This window comes from Sinocyclocheilus anshuiensis, unplaced genomic scaffold (genome assembly GCF_001515605.1).
Source record: "Sinocyclocheilus anshuiensis isolate Anshui unplaced genomic scaffold, SAMN03320099.WGS_v1.1 scaffold201, whole genome shotgun sequence".
NCBI lineage: Eukaryota > Metazoa > Chordata > Actinopteri > Cypriniformes > Cyprinidae > Sinocyclocheilus > Sinocyclocheilus anshuiensis.
Genome location: NW_015537959.1, coordinates 862,684 through 885,392, shown reverse-complemented (window position 1 = coordinate 885,392; position 22,709 = coordinate 862,684). Strand labels below are relative to the sequence as shown.

General features: G+C 36.0%; 1 protein-coding gene across 1 annotated transcript; it reads left to right on the top strand.

Moving 5' to 3' along the window:
• Positions 1 to 4: 4 nt before the first annotated feature.
• On the top strand, positions 5 to 20,563 carry LOC107666605 (CDK5 and ABL1 enzyme substrate 2-like; the record flags this gene model as incomplete). The annotated part of the gene is made up of 8 exons (XM_016458015.1): positions 5 to 279; positions 10,757 to 10,834; positions 14,575 to 14,683; positions 14,892 to 15,045; positions 17,192 to 17,286; positions 18,684 to 18,790; positions 19,085 to 19,289; positions 19,976 to 20,563. Coding segments are annotated over 8 exons (1,164 nt in total), but the record flags the coding sequence as incomplete, so codon positions are not given.
• Between the last annotated feature and the right edge of the window lie 2,146 nt (positions 20,564 to 22,709).

Below are 22,709 nucleotides of genomic sequence, written 5' to 3'. Positions count from 1 at the left end.
TTCGCGGAGGAGAAAAGCTGCGCTTTTGTTTCTCACTAATATATCATTGGACGGTCGGCCTGTGCGGAACAATGTGAGCGCAGCGGGCCCAAGTGATGCCGAGTTTCAGTGGTCTGACATCGGCGCGACTGTGAGCGAACTGTCCGCTGCGGCGAGTAGCGATGGGACCTTTTCCAGCCTCCCTGTCCCCAGACTCGGGCTGCTCAACGTCCCGCCCATCCTGGTTCTACCGTCGGATTCTGGGTTCAGTAACGCCGAGAGTACCGAGATGTTCTGGGGGTGGGGGGGTCACTTTAGAGGCAGTGCGCTCGAGATAGGACGGGTAATGCATTCTGATGGACTTCTGAGAAAGACAGTCCACTTGGCCGTGTGTCAAAATCTAGTGAGCTGCCTACCTAGACAGCATATTTGGGCATCACATGTCATGTGCACTGGCATGGTGGCAAGGTACTGAGGTGATAAATGAACGTTATATTTTGATGTTTTTATTTGACTTTTATCTAAAAACCTATGCTTAAACTGGTTAATGCTTGACCTGTGGTGTTTTCGATCAATTATTAATATTAATTTGAGACTATTCAAAATTAATATTTTGTTAGCTGGTCCAGAAATTAACTAAAATATTTTGTCAAAGTATAAAAAAAATCTGTTCTGCATATCAGATTTCAGACATTGCACATAATTTTTATAAAAAGCAAATTAAATAATATAAATCCTTAATTGTAAAATATGTGAAAAGGAAAATTAAGGTGGCTCTAATGCTGAAATTCATTTATTGGGCATGAGGGATGTCAGAAAAGGTAATATGGCTTTTACACTGCACAAAAGTTGACTTAATTCTGCTCTGTAAAGATGCCCATAGACATGTTTAAGTGCTACTGTCAGCCTTTGACAGCTGAATAATCAGGTCTCTTTTATCTACTGTGCTCAAATGGTATGTTTTTTTTTTCTTTCTTTACCAACCATTTCACAGCTTACTTTGCAACACTCATTCTTGTGATGCAAAGAAATTTTCACATATTACATCATCACACTTTACATTTAGTATAATGTTTCTTTATGTGATTTTGAGTCATTTACTATATCTGTCCCATCGGAGTCTAATTTGTTTGTGTTTTAAATATACACCCCTATTTACAGTGAATGAACCTTCTGGGGTTACATGATCTCTAGTTAACTGGTTTGAAACACACCTTTTTCCGGTTTGCTTCCAAAATTCTTTCCAAATGTCACTTTATTACCATTATTTTAAAAGTTTTTTTTATATATATATATATATATATATATATATATATTCATGAATTTTCAAGTTTCACTGATCTACAGATATAAAACGAGGGTGAAATGACAAGCCACCGCCACAGATTTTATCTGCTTGACTTTTAAATGTTGTTCCAGAGATGCAAAATATGCGAAAAAGACTGTTTTCATTCTAACTAGTTCTCTCATTGACCACAGACTGAGCAAACCCCTTTCTGGAATCCAGATTACTTCACAGCCAAATAAATGTTGCCTAAAATGGCCATTTGTGCAAGAAGTTTTCAGCTTTGGTTGGTTTATCGCTTCACATGAGGAAGTGAAAAGGCTTGTCATACACACAGTGAGAGAATGACATTTATGTTTAGCTCTTAATCTCAACAGTTCGTTGAGCAATAGGAGGTCTTTGTTCTTTTGATTGCACCTCCCCCCCAAACCCTCGTCCCCCTTTTACTTTAAAAAGGGTGCGGTTGTGACATGTAGATTCAAACCAGACTGACAGTCATGGCAGACATTTGCTTTGCTTTATCGGTTGGAGCTTTGAGGTCAGTCCGTGCTGCATATAAGGGTGGTGGTGCTCTTCCAGCACTGTACGCTGATTTGTGCACACAGTACCTGCAGAGATTAAAGCTTAAGACATTCTGTCATATTCTCAGCCCTTCAGAGGGTCTCTGCAGGCCTGAGGGAATGAACCGTCTCTGCACTGGAGAATAAATCAGGGCTACATGAACTTGCTTGATTCAGATGTTGCATCGTTTTAAAATAGTTCCAGTAAATGCATCCAACATGCATTTAAATGGACCTTTCCGTGCTTTAAAACAACCTCTCAGAGTGAGTTGTCTTTGTGGAGTGTAGAGAACTTGAATAACCGTTCTTATAATGGTCACTGAGAGATGTAAGATTTAAAATAAAGATAGTTTGAATAGTCCAACAAGTAGGAGCTTGTTGACCACGCTTGCCAAATTCTCAGCCTCATGCATTGTCAGAATGCTTTGAGGCTTTAAACTGTTTACATAGTTGCTCAAAACAGAGCTGGTTTGTAATCAATAGTTCATTTTTGGTGTTTTTTTTTTTTTTTTTTTTTGAGTTTGCCTTTGAATCATTTCAACATGATTCCCTGTGGTAACTTTATAAATGGTGAATCTTACTGTCTCTTCATTTAAAATGTTCTCACATCAAGCTCTACTAGACATGCTTTTTCTAATGAAGAAATCATGTTTGAAAAAGGTTAGTTCACCCAAAAATTTAAATTCTGTCATCATTCACTCATCCTCATGTTGTTCCAATCCCATATGAGATTTCTGTCCTTCTATTCAGTTCATTCCAACAAAACGTAGATGTTTCGAGACGTTCATAAAAACATTGCAAACATGCATCAAGCAAAAAATGTTGAGCTTCTGTTTACTAAGTTTGATTTGCTTTATGTAGCCTATGTGTGTTGATTAATGTTGGTATGTGAATAAAAACCTAAATCTGTCAAGTGTCTATAGAAGACTTGGATTGCTTGGAACTGCCCTAATTCATATGAATTAATTTTATGATGTCTTCTTTATGAACTTTTTGAAGTGTCAACATTTTGATTATGTGAACTTTCAGTGGAGGGACAGAAATCTCTCAGGTTTCATTAAGAATATTTTATTTTGTGTTTAGAAAATGAACGAAAGTTGGATCAACATGAGAGTGAATAAATGATGACAGAATTTTCATTTTTGGGTGAACAATTTCTTGCTGCTTACTTGCATAAGGGTTGAATGCTAATTTTGAAGAATTGACCATTTGCTCAGAGCTTTCTTTAGAACTTCCACGTAAAGATAAGCCAGCTTGTAAACTTCCGGTGAAGCGTCATTTGATGTTGTGGTAGAGACTCTTGAGACCCTCACAGAAACCTCTCCTGCCTCGTTCTTGTCAGAAACTGAGAAACTAAATAATTGCAAAACCGTAAATAATGATAGCGGCATTAACATACAGTTTCATGTTATTTAACAATATTTTATGCTTACAACTAAACACTATCGTAACTTTAGGCTAACGTTAGCTAGCTAGAGATGCTATCTCGTAAACGACTTCGTAATGGTATTCTTAATAATCAATACCTTCAGTTTTTAAAACACTTAATATTTTAAAGCCTTTATTATTTCTCAATGCTACAGCTGTGCAGTGAAATTCACTTTAAAGATTCACTTTTCATTCATAAAGATGACATGATAAATGTGCCAAAAATGTCTCCTGGTGGAAAACAAAGACTTCTTCAGATGAAATTGACATGAAATTAGCATTATAACCAGTAGATGGCAGAAGAGGATCACAGCAGTTGCCACTTCAACTCCCTAGTTTTTTTTTTTTCGACGTCTTGCTTTTGAATTTATTATAACATGACTATTATAACAAATTTTAGGATTTTTACTGTACTGAAGTATAAAGTATAGCAAGTGCAGGAAGTCACGAAGTCTCATGTCATTAAAAAAATAATAAAAATAATTAAGCCCAGACACCAACAGCCTAGAAGGGAAATTATTTACTTTTTCAACTTTAGTTAGTCTGTAATGTTGCTGTTTGAGTATAAAAAAAAGATCTGCGAAGTTACAAAGCTCAAAGTCCAATTCTTTTATTTAACAGAAATCATTTTTCAAAAACTACAACGAACGACTCGTTTGGACTACAACGCATATTTTCCGGGATTTGTGATATCACAAATACAGACGAGTGGGAGGAGACCAGGTTGAGCTGCACTAGAGAAGGCAACTAGTGTTATCACTATGTCGGAGACACGCTAGCTTTCCCAAGGCAGACGAACTTAGAGTGGTTACAGTCATCTGGGTTTAAATCGCGCTCAAATTGATTTGATTTTGACGCCATATTTACACTGAAGCTCACAGGCGGCGATGGTAAGGGGCATGACATTTTCCAACCAGGCGTCGAGTGCTGCCAATCACAACACACACTGGCCCAGCTAACCAATCACAGCACATTTCGTATTTCAGAAGGCGGGCCTTCATTTGATACAGGAACTATTCGAGCCGTTCATGCCAGACTGGGGAGAGAGGTGTCGTAATAATGTCAAATATGTGAAAAATAATGTGTTTTTCGAACAACCTAGTATGAGAGTCTGTTCTAGTACACCCCCAAAACAAAATCAAGACTTTGTAAAAGAGCGTAATAGGACCCCTTTAAATACTTAACTAGTTAACTACAAATTAAATAATTATTAATGGTGTAACAATTAAATAATAATGTATTCAATATTTTTAAATATTTTTAGATTTAATATAAAACCCACATTTTTAAGTTTTATCTTAAACTGATAGCTAAAAGCTGATAAATACATTCAGCCAACAGACTTGCTGCTGTAGTTTTGTTACTACATTAGAATTTAGTCTGAATCACTTAATGCACAGCTCTGTTTTTGACATCGCCTCATCAGATGTTTTGTTCCGTCCGTTGCTTTATCACTGTCAATCATAGCAATGACTCGCGGCACAATTTACTCGCTTCATTTTTTGCACTCGCATTTGTCATTCCTGAAACTGAATACATGGACGTTAGGTCCTCTTAGAAAAATAAAACGTTTTCTTCAAATTGTGAATGGATTATGTAGAGAACGTTTATGTGCTCCCCTTATAGCACAGCTGTTTTTGACATTTGAGCAGAAATGACTGAGCTAGCTTATCTAAAACCAGGAAGTAACCGTGCATATAGTCAATTGTTATGTATGACAACTTGCTTCACATTAAGAGTGGCACAGACTAGTCAGTTAGTTCTGCAACTAGTTGAAGCATTAAGTCTGTGACAATGACTTCAGTCGCTCTTGTTCTGCACATGGTAAGAATAGGACGAAAAGCTGCATCTCTGATGTCACAACACACTAGTGGCCAAATATATTTAAAATTATGTAAAGTGAAAATAAAGTGAAACCGAAGCACATTGATTCAACTAACACTAAAATTGACAATGAAAACTGTTGCTTTTTCTTGTTTAGGGGAAGTACTTTTTTACATGAGTTAATAACTGGACTGGTCATGGGTGTATCCGTGTTAGGGAAGGGACTAACCTTGGGTTTGGCTCAGGCACTTATGTCAATAGCACCTGTGGCATAATCCGAATTTGAAGCTGAGTTACTTCAGCGTGAAGGGTGCTATTAGTGTCATTTGGCTGTCCTCCACCTTTACTGTTTTAGATATGCTAGGTATGACGAGATCTGCTGACGGTGTAAGATTTTATATAGAAACCATCTCTCATGTCAACAGGAAGGCTCACCTGACACTCTCCTTGCTGTTGAAAACAAATGTTATTCTCTATATGAATGAGGGTGAATGATATACCATTGTGTTTATTTGTGATTATTTTTTACAGATAATTGTTAACAAAATTGTCCTATTAACAAAGACAAATAACAAATTATTTACACTACTGTTCAAAAGTTTGGGGTTAGTACAATTTTTAAGCTTTTAGCTGGAATATGACCGATCTCGTGGAGAACAACTATTTATTTAAGGGATAGTTCACCCAAAAATGAAAATTTGCAGTTAATTTACTCACCCTCAGGCCATCCAAGATGTAGGTGACTTTTTTTTCTTCAGTAAATCAGTAAAGGAGATTTTTAGCTGAAACTTTAGTCCTTGGTGATTCATGAACCGCAAGTCAGTGTCTGCCTATATTTGAGAATATAAAAAGCATATCCAGGAACGCAAAATTAATACCCGTGGCTCCTGATGTCATGTTGAGGTCTCATGAAGCAAAACGATCAACGTGCAAGAAACCAAACATTATTTACAGCATTATTACCTGTAAAAATCATCTTGGATAGCTTGAGGGTGAATAAATTAACAGCAAATTTTCATTTTAGGGTGAACTATCCTTGTAAGAGGACAACATAAATCCCATCCAATCATTCATTATGTTGAGCATGTTGTGCCAAAAACTCCCCACAATATCCTATTTTTATGTTATGAAATCTAAGTCAGATACGACATTCACATTTTGTAAATAAAAGGGTTCGTATCCTATTTTGGGGTTCAGTAATTGGCATTCTTTAGTAAAATATGTGCTGAAAACTTTTGACTGGAAGTATACATTGATGTCATATATTTATGTATTTTACAATATTATACTGTTTTAGATAATGCTGCCAAACTCCAAGGCAAAGATCTCACTTGTAAATTGTTGTAACTTGTAACCCATGTAGCACCTCCAGCACACCAGCCCACTGATTGAGGCCTGACATTTCACCCACTCATTCCTCTGAGGCACTTCCTCTTCAGCCTCTGCCTCGGCACTTTTTGCACCAGTGCTGGTATTCTAGCCTAGCCTTTCATCCCTGTGTGCTATTGGAACATTGGAAGCATGGAATCAGGCCATATGTTCTCTCAGCACTTTAATTCTGTGCATGTCCAGTCCAGGAAGGATTACGCCGGGGTATTTATTCAAAGCTTTGTGACGTGACTGTGGCCTAACTGCATGCAGTTTGCCAGGAACGGCTATTGATCCCCTGAATGAGGGGCAGGGATCTGCTGGACATAAAATTATGAGAAATATAGCACACATGGGATATGAAGAGAGAAGAGCAGTGGTACAGTATATAGAGGGTTAACATTCCCTCTGCCTCTTAACTTGAGTTATTTCTCTAGGATTGTACATTCTTTCTTAACTGTCTGTTTATCTTTGCCAGCCTGCTGTATGAGATTCCATGGGAATTCATCACGTTTTTCATTCTGGAGATAAAGAAAGGGGTTTTAAGTCATTTGTTTTCTGTCAGTCTTCAGCTTTTCTTTGCTCTCTTCTTCTTACTCGCCTGTACACGGGTGCGGGTTATGATAACAGTAGGGAGGGTGTATCACCACACAAATGGCAGAGCAGATGGAGGGTGTGAATAGGGGAAGCTGTTTGTGTTTGTTCGGCACGCTAGGGTTGTGTAATAGTTTTCAAATCAAACAGAAGGTAAATGTGGCCTGGTTTTGTGCCCAAAGCATGTGGCTGAAATGTGTGATGCTCATGTAGGGATAGAGGGGTTGAGAACACATACAGATGAGACATAGACTGAAAGTTACGTAACTGTAGCTATGGTAAGACACGTAACCCAACAGACTGACTTTTCTGCAGGGTATTTTGATGAATTTTCAGAATCACATGTCTGAACCACGTCATCATGTTTGGGCTTCCTTAAGACCGACTAGTTGGTCTGGTGTCATTCTAAAAACCCAAAACTTTTCAATTATGAAACTATTGGTTTGCACATTATTAACCGGGACAAGATGAAATGCAGCAGAAATCAAGTGAGATTTGACCGGCTGTCTGCTCAGGCACTTGGTATTTGGTATTTAAAACTTCATCTCCTAGTTTAATGCTCCATAATCCATATTTTCCAAGGAATTGCAGAGCTCTTGGCACTCTTGTACATTCCTATGTGTGATTCATTTGAGTTCTATTTAAAAAAGAAAAAAATAACATAGCAGTTTGTAGACCATGCTCCTAATAGGTTGCACCATTTATACTGTCTCTGCTTAATGAATGGTATGGTGTGGTATGGTATGGTAAAAAAAAAATAGGAAGATAAATGTCATCACATAATACATTTTCTATAGTTTTGAAGTCAATATGAAATCAATATTGAGCATTTTAGGGCCGATTGCCTCGTGGGCAGCGTGGTACTTTCTGATTACCTCTTCCCCTCTTTTTTTCCCACATTGAATGATTCAACAATATTTTATTGTGAATGATTCATCAATGCAGATTATTCCAAAGGAAATTGTCTGTCTTTTATTAAAATGTAATAACTTGCTCCGTCTCCTGTCCCATCTAAGTAAAATGTGAAGGTAGTTTCATGTCGATGAGCAATGAGCCGTAATGAAGGTGCCATGCTGAGCAGGTCATGGCCAGTTTCATTAGCCATAATGACACATTCCTTTGAGGAAGGGAAACAGCCAATCAATTGACTCACACACTTCAGCCACATTTAAATAGCCTTTAAATGCTAAAACAGTGCTTGGCTGAATGGGAACAAACTGGTGTATAATAACAGATGACTTTATATAGAACAGTTCCAAGCAGTGTAAAACCTGTGTGTGCTGAGTTTTGTGTTTTGGTTTGGTTCTTTCCATTAGTCGTTGAGTTTGGTTTAAATGCTTGTAGACAATTGGGCTGTTTTGCATAGTTCTGAATGATGTAGCCACAGCAGCATCTATTATAAAGGTTCTGGATAATCATCAGTCAAAGGTGTGTGTAAGAATGATGAGTGGAAACCAAATATGAAAGACTAAATGATTTTCTGAAATATGTTCAAATGTATGTCATGTTTTACCCATGTTCTGTCCATCTGTATTTGTCCTCAGGAGTCGGAACCCATCTGGCTCTCCTCGTCCACGCTCAAACAGATGTGTGTGTGTGTGTGTGTGTGTGGTGTGTGGTGTGTGTGTGTGTGTGCGTATACGTGTACATGTGTTTGTGTCTATCGGTCTGTCTGTCTTTTCCCAACGCTAGTCATGTTTTCCCCTCTCTTTGCTTCAAAACAGTTTGGCACTGATGCGTTACAGTTACTTTATGCAGTGCTTTTGTATGATTCATGTGAGGATATTATATCTCTGACGGTTTGTACACAAGTACTGTGTACAGTACTGAAGACACATTTCCTGTTATCAGAACTAGTTTGTTAAAGGGGCCATGTCTTTGAGATTGTATTTATTTGTTTATTTTGTGCAATACAAAAGTTTGATGTACTATGAAAAAGAAGGATAGATATTTTTCCTAAACACCAGAAACCAGAAAGTCGTTCCATATACACTCCATATACACAGTTATACACTACTGTTCAAAAGTTTGGGAGTAAGATTATCAACAAAATAAAGCAAGGATTCATTAAAGGATGCATTAAATTGACCAAAAGTGACAGTGAAGACATATGGTACAAAATATTACATATGATTTCTTTTTCAAATGAATGCTGTTCTTTTGAACTTTCTATTCATCATGGAATGTTGTATCAAAAAATGTACCACAGTTTCCACAAAAAATATTAAGCAGCACAACTGTTTTAAATAGAAAATTGGCATATAACAATGATTTACGAAGGATCATGTGACACTGAAGACTGGAGTACTGATGCTGAAAATTCAGCTTTGTGAATATTTTAAAATACAATACAGTTTCATATTTCAAATCATATTTCACAGTATTACTGTTTTTACTGCGCCTTTGATGCATTTTCGTCTGAGCTTAACCATTTTAGTAGCATATTTTGATGCAAATTGGTTTAAAAAACTTTGCACAAGTTTTACTGAAGAATGCTAACTATATTGAACCCCAAAATAGTATATGAATACTTAAGTTACAAAATATGAATTTCATTTATTTGACTTTAAATAAAAGTATAATTCAATATTATGGTGAGTTTTGGCATAGCCCACTCAACATAAGGAATGGCTGGATGGGATTTGTGTTGTTCTCTTAAGGAAGTGGTTGTTCTCTGTGAGATCTGGCCTCATTCCATCTGAGGAACGACGACTATGTTTACTAAACCCCATTATAAACTGCCCCAAATAGACAGCGGTCCATATTTTCCGCTTGTGTTCCCAGGCTTTGGGTTTTCACACACAAATACGCACATACCTACTCACATTAACAGGGTCACAGACAGGACTGGGGGCGGGTGAATAAAACCGATAAGCCTGATGTCCAGTGGCTTATTTATGGAATAAACACAGATACTCAGTGTAAAAAAAAAAAAAAAAGGCCAGCTGTAGACTAATAACTGTTCCCTATAAGAAACAATGGGCCACTGTTCCAGAATTCACCATAATATCCTGTTTATAATGCAATTTAAATAAATTGATATGGGTCTAAACAGACCCATATCCTGTTTTTGGGTTCAATTTAGCATTCTTCAATAAAACCTGTTTAAAATGTAATAAACAATCTGAAAAGCTGAATCCACTGTTTGCTTGTATGTTGGTTTTCTTAATGGAGACATTTCATTTGTGAATTTAAAATTACTCTTGTTGAAATCCATTAATTCCAAAATTGATATCTGAGATATAAATGGAAATCCATCCCAGAAATCTCTAGAAAATGATTCAATTAATTGCCTTGACTCACACTTAATGTTATTTCTGGAGACATTTCTCCACTGTCATGTGACCTTTGACGAAAAAAAGCGTCAGAAAAATCCTCTAGGCTGCTGCGGCAGACCCTCAGTTTCATGTTAACTGCCATTTTACCACCCTTTCACATTTCTATGGTTAAAATGCAGTCACATAACCATAGCTGACACAGACACCACCCCACTTCCTGTGTGTTTGTGTGAAGAAGTGAGAGAGAAGTGTACACTGAGGCTGTTTTAGCTCTGTGTGTGTGCTGATGAGGCAGTAGTGTATTTTGAAGGCTGCCTCTGGTGTCACAGGTGTTGTGTTTGTTCTCTGAATGTACTGAAATATTAGTGTGTCATTTATGTTATGAAGTGTTGAGTTGACCTGTGTGTGTAATGTTGACTAGTTTGTGTTCACCACTGCAGGATCGTGCTTATCTGCGCCAAAAGGTCTTTGTGTGCCGCCTTCTCTGTGCTGCCGTATGGAGAGAGCTTTCACATCAGGTACTCATGAAACAAACACGAAAATCTGCTTATTTAAATCAAAGGTCAGATTTGGTGATACAGTATAGGGTGATGCTAAGTTGGGTAGATTCACTCAGTCATGCTTAATGCAAAAGTATAAACAAGGCATTGAATCTTGCAATTAGCTGTCCTAATGATTTCTGATGTCTTTTACGAAGCTGTCTCTCTCAAGTTGACTGGTCATGGGAAGGATTCTGGTGCGCCCCTCAGCCAGTCTGAGCCTTGAGTGTAGTTTGATTCAAACAGTTTATTTAATGAATCAGCCAAAAAGACTCTAAAAACTAATGAGTGTTCAGTCAGGCTAATCAGGGCTAATCTAATGACTCACTCACTTAATGAACCGGTTGTAACAGTTCTTGACTAACTCACTGAAACATTCAATATTACTTTTGCCAACTCAAAATGAACAGAGAACTGTTTGTATTATGTACAGTAATGGCTGTAGATTGACTGTAAAAGACTGTTTATTCATATATATGTAGTATAGTTAAAGTTGGCATGAAATTAAAGTTTACTGTTTTTCAATACAGATTTACCCAGATTCATTTGTGCCTGTTTGAGATATATATATATATATATATATATATACTCTTTTAAGGGCCACCTAGAATCACGGCACCTTTGGCTTTGTAAGTTTTTTTTATTTTATACAATATGTATGTGTGTATGTATGTATGTGTGTTAGTGCTGTCAAATCGATTCATCGTGATTCGTTGAATCCAAAGTAAAAGTTTGCTATATTTATTTATTTATTTATTTATTTATTTATTTATTTTAAAGCTCATTCTGATTCTGATTTTTTACATGGCCTAATTTTATTTATTTTTTTTTTATCTGTTTTACTCGGATGTATGTCACAATACGGAAGAAAAGATCTAAAATTAGATCCATTTTATCACAACTTTAAACATTTGCGTACACTTAATAAGTTACCAAAAAGTAACTTTAAGTCTTTCCTTACATTTGTATATTTCTTGAATAGTTAGCAACAGTTATTCACCTAGGTGTGACTGGGTTCAAATAATACTATACAAAAATATACTAATATAGTAGGAGACTCGATGGAATCATTAAGGTTGGAGAATTGTTCAGTCGAAAAATTGGAATCAGAATTAAAATTGAGATTCCCATTCCTAGCCGTTTTCCTAAATCTCAAATAGACACATATACACAAGGAGATATGTTAAGTTGAATATAAGGTCAGTTTGGTTCCTCTGCTCTCAGGGGATTCATATCCAGGGAGAGGTTCAAGGCAAATGGGGCAGGAAGGAATTTTTCCCACATCCCTGAGCTGAGCCTGGCATGACACGGCCAACAACCTCCTCTCCTTTCCCACCCTCTACATTATTGTTCCATAAAATGATGAAATAAGGAATTGGACCATGGGAAACTTTGTCTTTTAAGTTACATTTTTTGAAAGAGAGAAGAAATTAAACAGCCATGTTATGCAAGCGGTATAAGACTGTAGATAAGGAATGCTAGAGGGAGTGAATACATGTGTGTGTGTGTGTGTGTGTGTGTTCAGTCAGTGCTTAAAGAGCAGCGCTGTACACAACATGCTCAGCTACTTCAATCTGGAAGGAAAAGCAAATAATTGGGACATCAGGTTGAATTTGAAGCTGTCTGTATTAGGTGAGTTAGACTTGTGTGTGTTGATAATTGAGTGTTGAATTGGCTCTGTGTTTGAACTTTTCTAAGGCTTCATGTTTTCAATAAAGAGTCAGTAAAAATCTGTCTGCTGCTCTTTCAACCAAACAACATTAAATTTAATGAGCTAACATGTCTTTTCATCTTGTTTAGGTTTGGGAAATACTGCAAGGCTCATCTTAGGGGCTTTTATTTTTAAATATCCAACAGATTTTATTGTATGTCGCAGTTAGTCAGAAGTAGGTGGTATTAAGGGGAAAGACAGTCTAGAAAGGGACATTTTAAATTCACATATCAACTAAAATAAATGATTTTAATAAATGATATCAAACACATAGATGATCTCAGAGCTGTTAGACATGGACTTAAAGCCACAAACCTCCAATTTCATACGCTTTTCATATGCAAACACTTTGCAGCACTTGTTTATCTCTGAAGGTCAATTATAATTTTAATTCAGCTTTCTTGCACTAAAAACAGTCATACATTTACCTTTAAGGCTTCTGCAAATGACCTCAGTTAAGCTTAACTAGCCTGGAAATTGTGTAAGATTTGCTCTTAATCAGGGTTTCCCAAACTGGGGTTTGTGACTGAGTTGATAATTAATTAAATGATAAAAATGTCAAATTAAATCATTTTAAAATGAAAGCGATCAAAATAAAGAACTTTTCTAACAAAAGTTAAAACATTTTATTTTTAAAAGTGCATGTCATGTGACCATTATCCGACATCAGAGAGCGATAATGACAAAAAATTATATCTCAATATTTTGTCGATAACAATAATAGCCGATATTTTGCTGAGCATGTTACTGTGCTGGTACTTTGGCAGGTTTAGGACTGCCATGGACAGCTGACTCCCAAAGCTTTTGATATTCTTCATATTCTGTGCAGTGGTTAGTTTGCAGGAGTAACAGAAATTCACTTTTCCATGGGCATTTTATAAGGCAGATTTTTATATATATATATATATATATAAAAATCCTAATTAAGTGTATGTATCAACTTTTGTGTCAAACTCTTAAATTTAATCAATAAATTCAAAAAGTAAGACACTATAGGGCTGTTATTAACAAAATTTGTGCTTGCAAATGTAGACGTTGCACAAACATTATTTGGATAATGTTTAAAAAAAAAAAAAAAAAAAAAGTTCAATACTCGTATTTGAAACGAAAGGGAAAATATACTTTAACTATAAACCTAAAATCGCCGGTAGGTGGCGGCAAATTGCTGCATGAGTGAGTCATTGAGTCATTCATTCAACGGATTCATTCAAACGGCTGATTGATTCAGTTTGAAACTATTTTCCTATTTAACTTATTGTTCATTGGACTGTTTTATAAAATCAATATCACATTTGCAATCGTGCTGATATTTGGAGAAAAAAACTGTACTCTTCGTGTGATATTAACTATATCAGATGATATAAATATAAAAGACATATAAAAGTAATACGGGGGCATATTGTATTTGCCCCTTTATCTTAAATTTAGGGGGAATTCTGAATGTATTTTAATAGACTAAATCACGCAGTGAAAGTGTGAACTCTAAATGCATACGCGCAGTAGTCTAACCTACATTTCACAGTGTATGCATGCATATTTGTGATATACTTGATAATGTCAAATTGCATATCATTTAAACAACAATTACGACATTATCGTAGACAATATATATCGCACACTATTCCAAACCCATAAGACTTTGGTTAATCTTCGAAACTCAAATTAATGATTTGGATTAATTTTTATGACATTTTTGGATCTTCTTAGTTGTGGTACCTGGTCTTTCAATAGAGGGACAGAAACCTCAGGTTTCTTTCAAAATATCTTGATTTATATTTACAAGATTAACCAAAGTGTTATGGGTTTGGAACAGCATGAGTAAATGATGACAGAAATTTTGAGTTGACTATCCCTTTGAATTATTGATATATGAACATAAAATCGCAGGGTGTACTTTAAGTACTTTTTTAGGTTGGGAATCGGCTGACAAATAAGTTTGAGCATCCTTGTTCTCAATTTTGTATTTAATAAATGAAAACAAGCATCTGTCAATCTGTCTTTCTGTCAGTGATCCTCGTCTGGATGCTCAGCGGCGGAGGCACTCATCTGGAGGAATATCCACCACCCTAGAAATGCTTCCCGGGCTGGAGGGGGTGGAGCTGGGCATGTACGGCAGGGTAAGAGCTTGTCATTCTATCCCTGCACCTGTCAGTCAGTCAGTCAGTCAGGAAATGTCACAATGTCACATTGTGCTCAGCGTACCACTCGACCTGCTCCGCAATGACAGCTTTATATCTCTTCATTTGATGCACCCAGAAGGTTAAAAGTGCTGTTAGGATGTCTCAGGCTGACAGACGGCTTGTTATGATCTTATTTGTTGTGCAGACGGTGTCGTACGCTCAGTTTCTGTACCCCACTAACGCTCTGGACTGCCACAAGCCCTCAGTGGATCTTGCTCTACCCATGCCCTATTCCAGAAACAGCATCCCTTGCAGTTATCCTCCCTCTCGCCTTAACAGCACCGTCGGCCTGGACCTGGGTATGTCACACACACACACACAGACACACACACACACAAACTAGTACACCTAGACTTTTGAGGACCTCCCGTAGACATATATTGTCCTCAAATAAGCTTAATGTTTGCAGACTTACCCTAACGCTACTCATTACAGAAACTTCTTGGTCTTATTTGGTATTACTTGACCAATTTAGATATGTTTTTACTTTTTAATAGTGAAAATATATACACTACCATTCAAAAGTTTGTTTTTGAGCAAGGATGCTTTACATTGATCAGATGTTACAGGAAAGACATGTAAAATGGTACCAAAGATTTCTGTTTCAAAAAAAATATTGTTATTTTCCTTCTATTCGTAAAAGAATCCTGAAAAAATATGAAACGGCACAACTGTTTTCAGCATTGATAATAATAAGAAATGTTTCTTGAGCAGCAAATCTGCATATTAGAATGATTTCTGAAGAATCATGTGACACTGAAGACTGGAGTAATGATGCTGAAAATTCAGTTTTGCATCACAGGAAGAAATTACATTTGAAAATCTACTACAATAGAAAATAGTTATTTTAAATTGCAATACAAATTTGCAATATTGCTGTTTTTACTGTATTTCTGATCAAATAAATGCAGCCTTGGTGAGCAGAAGAGACTTCTTTGAAGAACTGAAAAAGTAATTTTTGGCCGAAATGCCAAAACTAATATTTAAGTTTTCAGATAGAATATTTAAGTTAGTGGAAAAAAACTAAACCAAAAATTACGTTTTGGCAATTGAATTTTAAGATTAGATTTCGTGATTCAATTTGATTCCAATTCACAAGCTCTTAATTAGATTCTCAATTTAATTCAATTCGACATCAGTTCATATGTATATGTATCAGGTACAGTACTTGTCAGTTTTTCTTAAGGAAAAAAATCTTTCAACTAAAGCTTTGAACTATACAGATAATCCTGTTAGTCCAAAAGTCCAAGTCCAAAAATTAACAAGCACACAGGGCAGTTTTTATATCAACTTTTTAATTATGTAATTATGCTTACACTCCAATTCATTGTTGAAATTTAATAATTTAATTCATTTATAAAGTTTATTTTGAATTTTGTAATAAAATTGACAGGATTTGAAATCTCAGAATTTCTTTCATATCAAAAGTAACAAAGTTTATTGTGATTATGGGATGGCATGTGCGCTATAATAAAGGTTTAGCCAAGTTTTATTCATACATCAAAAAACTAAAATTGTGTGTGTTTTATATATAAATATATAAATTGTGTATGTTTTATATATATATATATATGTACACACACACATGCACGTAGCAAACCAATGACACACACATACTTACTCTGTTCAGTTCTGTAACCACTTAAATCTCAGCCACACTGAAATCTGACAACATCTGTAACTCTTTTCTATAACAGATTCCTTTGCATGTGACCTTTTTTGACTTTGTTAAACTTTAGAAGTGTATGTGTGTTGTAACGCCTAAAAGCATTTTAACGATAATTCCGGACTGTGGAGACACTGAAATTCTCTTTCATTCATGTCTAAATGGTGAAATTAAATCACACAAGCATGTAACACATACACCCTCAGAAAACAAACACACACTCATACAAGTAAGTGTGTAGTAACTGATGGGAGCATAATAAAGATTTTAATGCTGTATTATTCACAGAGTGGGTAGGGACATTTCAATCAACTTGGTAGACATGGTTATTATCACAGTATTTCAGGCACAGATGTGTGTGTGTGTGTGTGTGTGTGTGTCATAATTACTGATGCTGCTATTCCTGTATTCTAATACTTGAGTGTGTGTGAGTCATCAACTCAGCTCTCTGTATTCTTGTACCTTATTTAGTAAGCCTGCATTAGCAACGCATGTGTCAGAGTGTATCGCTGATTGTACATACTCAGTACTAATTGCTATTTTTACGTGTGTCGCCTTAAAGGAAACGTTAAGCCAAAAATAAAAAGTATCAATATTTACTCACCCTGGCAGGTGACAGACGTCTCATTTTTGTAATACAGCTATGCCTAGTCAGTGCAGAAAGATGCTTTCACCATCATCTCAAAACCACGCTTGTACATGCTACTTTCAGTTGTGTTATCTGTAGTTTGATTGGCTCACTTGACAGCTATGTCCTTCTGTGTGTTTTCTTTTTTCAGGCCTTGAAGACCCTGACTATGACCCTAATGTGCTCAGTGACCCACGGTGGCCATGTGGAAAACACAAAAGAGTGCTCATCTTTGCCTCATACATGGTGAGAGAAGGCTAGCTGTGCATTATTCCGCTTATACCATGGTCATTTGCCAGCATTGACAAGTTAAAGCTGTTAATGATGTTTGCAGCGCAATATTGGTTATTTTCGTCAGTTACGGCACGTTAGAACTAGCATTCTGCCTGCTTCAAATCAGACACAGAGATAAAGTGGTGCAGTAAGATCACATTTATTTGAATGAATTATAGTATTTAAATTAATTATTGAGGGAGAGAGAGAGAGAGAGAGGGGGAGGGATAAAAGTTACATGTGTGAATTCTGTCTGTGCATCTCTCTCTACAAACAATGAAGCTGTGAGTTTAGTTAATTCAAATACAGTGATTTTACCTCCTTATTGCTGAGAAATATAATGTAGCGACTCCGTATCGAAGCTATTTTATTAACAAAAGTCACAGGGCAGCGCTGACAAGTTTCTTTGCTGCTGAATGTTTCTGTGTGTAGCGTGATCTCCAATCTCTCTCTCTCTCTGTGTGTGTGTGTGTGTGTGTGTGTGTGTGTGTGTGTGTGTGTGTGTGTGTGTGTGTGTGTGTGTGTGTGTGTGTGTGTGTGTGTGTGTGTGTGTGTGTGTGTGTGTGTGTGTGCGTTAATATAGAACGGTGATTAAACTGACTTGGAACTACCTGTGCATTTAACGGTTTTATTGCATACCTGACAGCCAATCAGAATCGAGTATTCAGACAGACCACTGTATAAATATGGATATATATATGTATATATATATCATACACATATATTCATTTTTTTTACCTTTTCACCCCAATGTCAAAAAAAGAAAGAAAGAATATTTTAATTTCATTTAAATAGTTTCATAAATTTATAGGTACAATTTAGACCATTTTGTCCCCAAATTCTCATTACAGTAAAAAGCTCTGGACATTAAGTGCATTTTTGTAGATCCAGGTATTGTCAAATATTATATATCACTTATGATATTAATTACATTACAACCACTGTTATATATTTCTTTTCTTTGTTGAATATGACCTGACTTGTTTTTAAAAGGTTTCTTTAAATCATACCACATAACACAGCTGCTCAGCCATTTAGCTATTCACAGATGTATGTTTGTGTTTTGGGATGTTTAATGCAGCCCAGTTTGGTCTTGTTTCTTGTTTTTGGACATTAATTTACCCATCAGACACATATGTGGGGATGAATGGCTATCTGTGTGATTAAGCCCCTGCTGAAAGCAGGGTGGTCTGACCTATAGACATGGATAAACATAACTTATCCAGCTGACGTCATTACTGACACTGGATAATACTGCTTATACACTTGCGGTGGACTGTAAAAAAAAGATTTTTCAAAGCTGATTGTCTTACTAATGTAAATTCTCTGTTTTTACTGTCACTCTTTCTCTCGCTGTGGTTCTCTTACAGACAACAGTAATAGAGTACGTCAAACCGTCAGATCTGAAGAAGGACATGAATGAGACCTTTAAGGAAAAATTCCCCCACATCAAACTCACACTGAGCAAAATCAGAAGGTACACTGACATTTTAAATGTTATTTTATTTCCGTAACTGTTTACATGCAAAGGAATATTCCTATGTTAATCAGAATATGGTGATATTGTTATTATGTATGCAATAACCGGTTTAAACCAAACTTTTTCAAAAGACAGCTTAAAACCTTATGAAAACTAACTGAATAAAGTACAGTTACATTTTAAAGTACTTAAGTTACATTTGTGCACGAATATGACTATGGTCTTTTGTCGTCATTGTCATCTGTTCTCTTTATGTCTCCCAACATCTCTGTCCTTCCCTCTCTTCATCAGTTTGAAGAGAGAAATCCGCTCAGTGGGAGAGGAGTCTTCTTTGCAGCCGGTCACCATAGCGATGGCATTTGTGTACTTCGAGAAGCTGGTCCTACAGGGGCGTCTCAACAAGCAGAACAGGAAGCTGGTGGCGGCTGCGTGCCTCCTACTCGCCGCCAAGATCAGCAGCGACTTGAAGAAACAAGAGGTCAAACAACTGATTGATGTGAGTGATGCTCTGGCACACATTCTAGTCAACACACATACACTACAGTTCAAAAGTTTGGAGTTGGGAAGATTAGTCTCTTCTGCTCACCAAGGCTGCGTTTATTTAATGAGAAACATTAGTAATATTGTGAATTATTTTTACAGTTTAAAACAACTTTTGTATTTGAATATATTTTAAAATGTAATTTATTCCTGTGATGGCAAAACTGAATTTGCAGCATCATTACTCCAGTCTTCAGAGTCACATGATCCTTCAGAAATCATTCTAATATACTGATTTGATGCTCAAGAAACATTCTAATTATCATTGTTGAAAACTGTTGTGCTACTTCATATTTTAGTGGAAACTGTGATTAAAATAAAAAACTGGATTCTTTGATGAATATAAAGTTCAAAAGAACAGCATTTTTTTTTATCAATTTACTGCCTCCTTGCTGGATAAAAGTAACATTTCCTACTGACCTCAAACTTTTGAATGGACTTGTACAAGCATTTAATAGAGCAAAACAAATAGAGATGAAATGCTATATTGGCCAAGACAATTAATTGGTTGGTGTGTTAAAATTTTCATATGTTGATTAAGTAAAAGTGTCAGGCCAAAATACACTCACCCTGTCAAAGTTGTCAGTGTTTGTATATCTATCTATATCTAATGTATATCTATTTGTTTTTCTTTGTCCCCAGAAATTGGAGGAGAGGTTCCGGATTAGTCGTCGGGAGCTGATTGTTTTCGAGTTCACCATCTTGGTGGCTCTAGAAATGGCACTTTACCTACCGGAGAGTAAAGTCATGCCCCACTACCGCAGGCTGGTGCAGCAGACCTGACGTGGGTAGAGCGGAGGCTCAGGGCCGTCGTGAATATGCAGATGAGATGCGTAAAGCAGCCGAAAGTGTGGGACTCTGCGTTCCCACCATTGCAGTTTGAGGTATCAGAGCGAATACACATCAACACGAAGCTCTAAGGAAGAACTGACGTTCCAAATGATGCTTTTTATAGCAATCTGGCCAGCGGCATTTTTTTTTTTTCGTGGCTATCTGTTTTTGTGACCACCATGGGAATACTGCTGAGAAAAACAGCACGGATCTTCTTTTGTTGAAAACAGAAGGATTTAACACTCAAACGTCAAGGGAAGAGTTTAACTCCTAAATTGTACAAGTGTGCATGCATGTTTTTAACATTCCGTATCTATTTACCAAAAATAACTTTTATTTAATTTAGACCTGTCCTTTTGTATAGAACAACCTAGCATTCACTGTAACACTAAAGCACTTTAATATATATATATATATATATGTGTAAACCTTATGCAATAATAATATAGTCATTAGCACAGATTACATATTATACAGTATATGCACTTACTTTAGTAGCATACTCAGAAAGTGTTATTGAGTGACTGACTAAATCTACCTTAGTATTCAAACCTAGTATGTTCATTGTCATTGATAAGGCTTGATTGTACTGTGAATAGTGCTCTATATTAGAGCTGATTTCAAGAAAAGCACATTTTCAGTGCTGCCATGGTGTTCTCACGTTTTCTTTTTTTTGTATAGAATAAAAAAAAATCGTCCTTTTTTAATTCCACAGAAGAAAGTCATGATGTAAATGTGTAAAAGATGACCGATTTTTTTTATTTTTAGGTGAACTATTCTTTTAAGACGTCATCATGGCATTATATAATCCATTTAAAAGTATTTTTTGAAAGAAATGTATACTTTTATTCAACAAGGTTGCATTCAATTGATCAAAAGTGATAAAGACATTTATAATCTTACAAAAGATTTCTATTTCCAACAAATCCTGTTCTTTTGAACTTTCTTTCAGAATAGAATCCTGAAGAAAGGTAGAACACAAAATAAAAAAGCAGCAATTGTTTTCAACATTGATGATAATAAGAAATGTTTGTTGAGATTTAGAATCATTTCTGTAGGATCATGTGACCTGCATTGCAGGAATAAATTCCATTTTAAAATATAATAGAAGAAACAATAGAATAGAAAACTGAAATTGTAAAATATTTCACAATATTACTGTTTTTGTTGTATTTTTAATCAAATAAATGCAGCCTTGGTGAACACATATATATATGCTAATGTCACTGTTTATTCGTTAATTGCAAACAAAAAACATTTTGTTTTCTGTCTCAATTTCTCATTGACAACTAGTAACATGACCATGTGGCATACTGTATCATGATTTATCCGAAATGTTTTCCAGCACCCACGATCTATACAATATTTTAGATGCTTTTTGTTCCATTTACTCACAAAACATCCCTTTCTCAATTTAATTCATTCATGTCGGCCTGATTTATGTTTCAGTGCAGACACTCTCTGTTAACGCTGTGTGAAGAGGTTGTGTTGTGTGTCAGTAGCCCATGTGGTGGCAGTTGCTTTGTCCTTTATAGACTGATGTATTTTACATACTGTAGTCTCAATCAATACATCCTTATATTTACTTACATGATATGCTGGTAATGTTGTCCACAAATGTCTTTCTTATATTTCTATGATGGTATTCTTGAAATAAGGCATTATTTTCCAGTAATATAGTGTGTTTGATCAAATATTGTGCTAAGAAAGCACTTCTGAAGCAGTGAGTATGCTAGATCCTCCCTCTAGAGGAAGCCATTTGCAATCACAAGTCATTAGGAAAGCTGTCAGGAAGTGGATTTTGCTACATAACAAGCATCCAACTCATGTACTCAGGAGATATTTGTAAATCACACATGAATTGGACATTTTTCCAAGCCTTTGTTTTAATGTGTGTGTACTTTTTTTGTGATCGAGAGCCCATGAACAAACTGAAATAGCAGGTTTTATGAATATAAAATAAATTGTACACACATTGAATTAAAGTGCCTAGGATTATTTTTTTTTTTTTTTTTTTGTAATGAATAATTTGATAAAGAGAGAAAATGGAAGTAAAGCAGTTCTATTTAGTTTATTTACACTGTGATTTTTCTATAGCCTCCAATACTGCACTCTGAAGGCAAAACACAGTAATTACATCAATTGAAGGGTATTGTTATCATTTTTGTTTTGAAATAAATTTTAACGCGCAGTTTTCTTTGAATCTGAGCATGGTTGAGCCATACATGTCTGTCACTGGACAGATCATATTCTAACAGACCCGATTTCAATCATAACTGAATTTCATAACTATTTTATTTTTGTTGCGTTACGTTTCAGTTGTGTCTTTGCCTACAGTACCACTGTGGTTTATTTGAAAGGTCAGAGGTGAAGGAGAGCAGATCCTCAAAAGAATAGGAAATGGATATCATAAAATAAATTACCTCTGATCTCTTCCGTGGAGTTCAGCAGATTTAGCTAATCTTCCATTTATGAATTATGATAGGAAGGCTGGGAATGACACCAGCAGCAGATAAGGCATACGACCTTGAGGACAGCTGTGCTT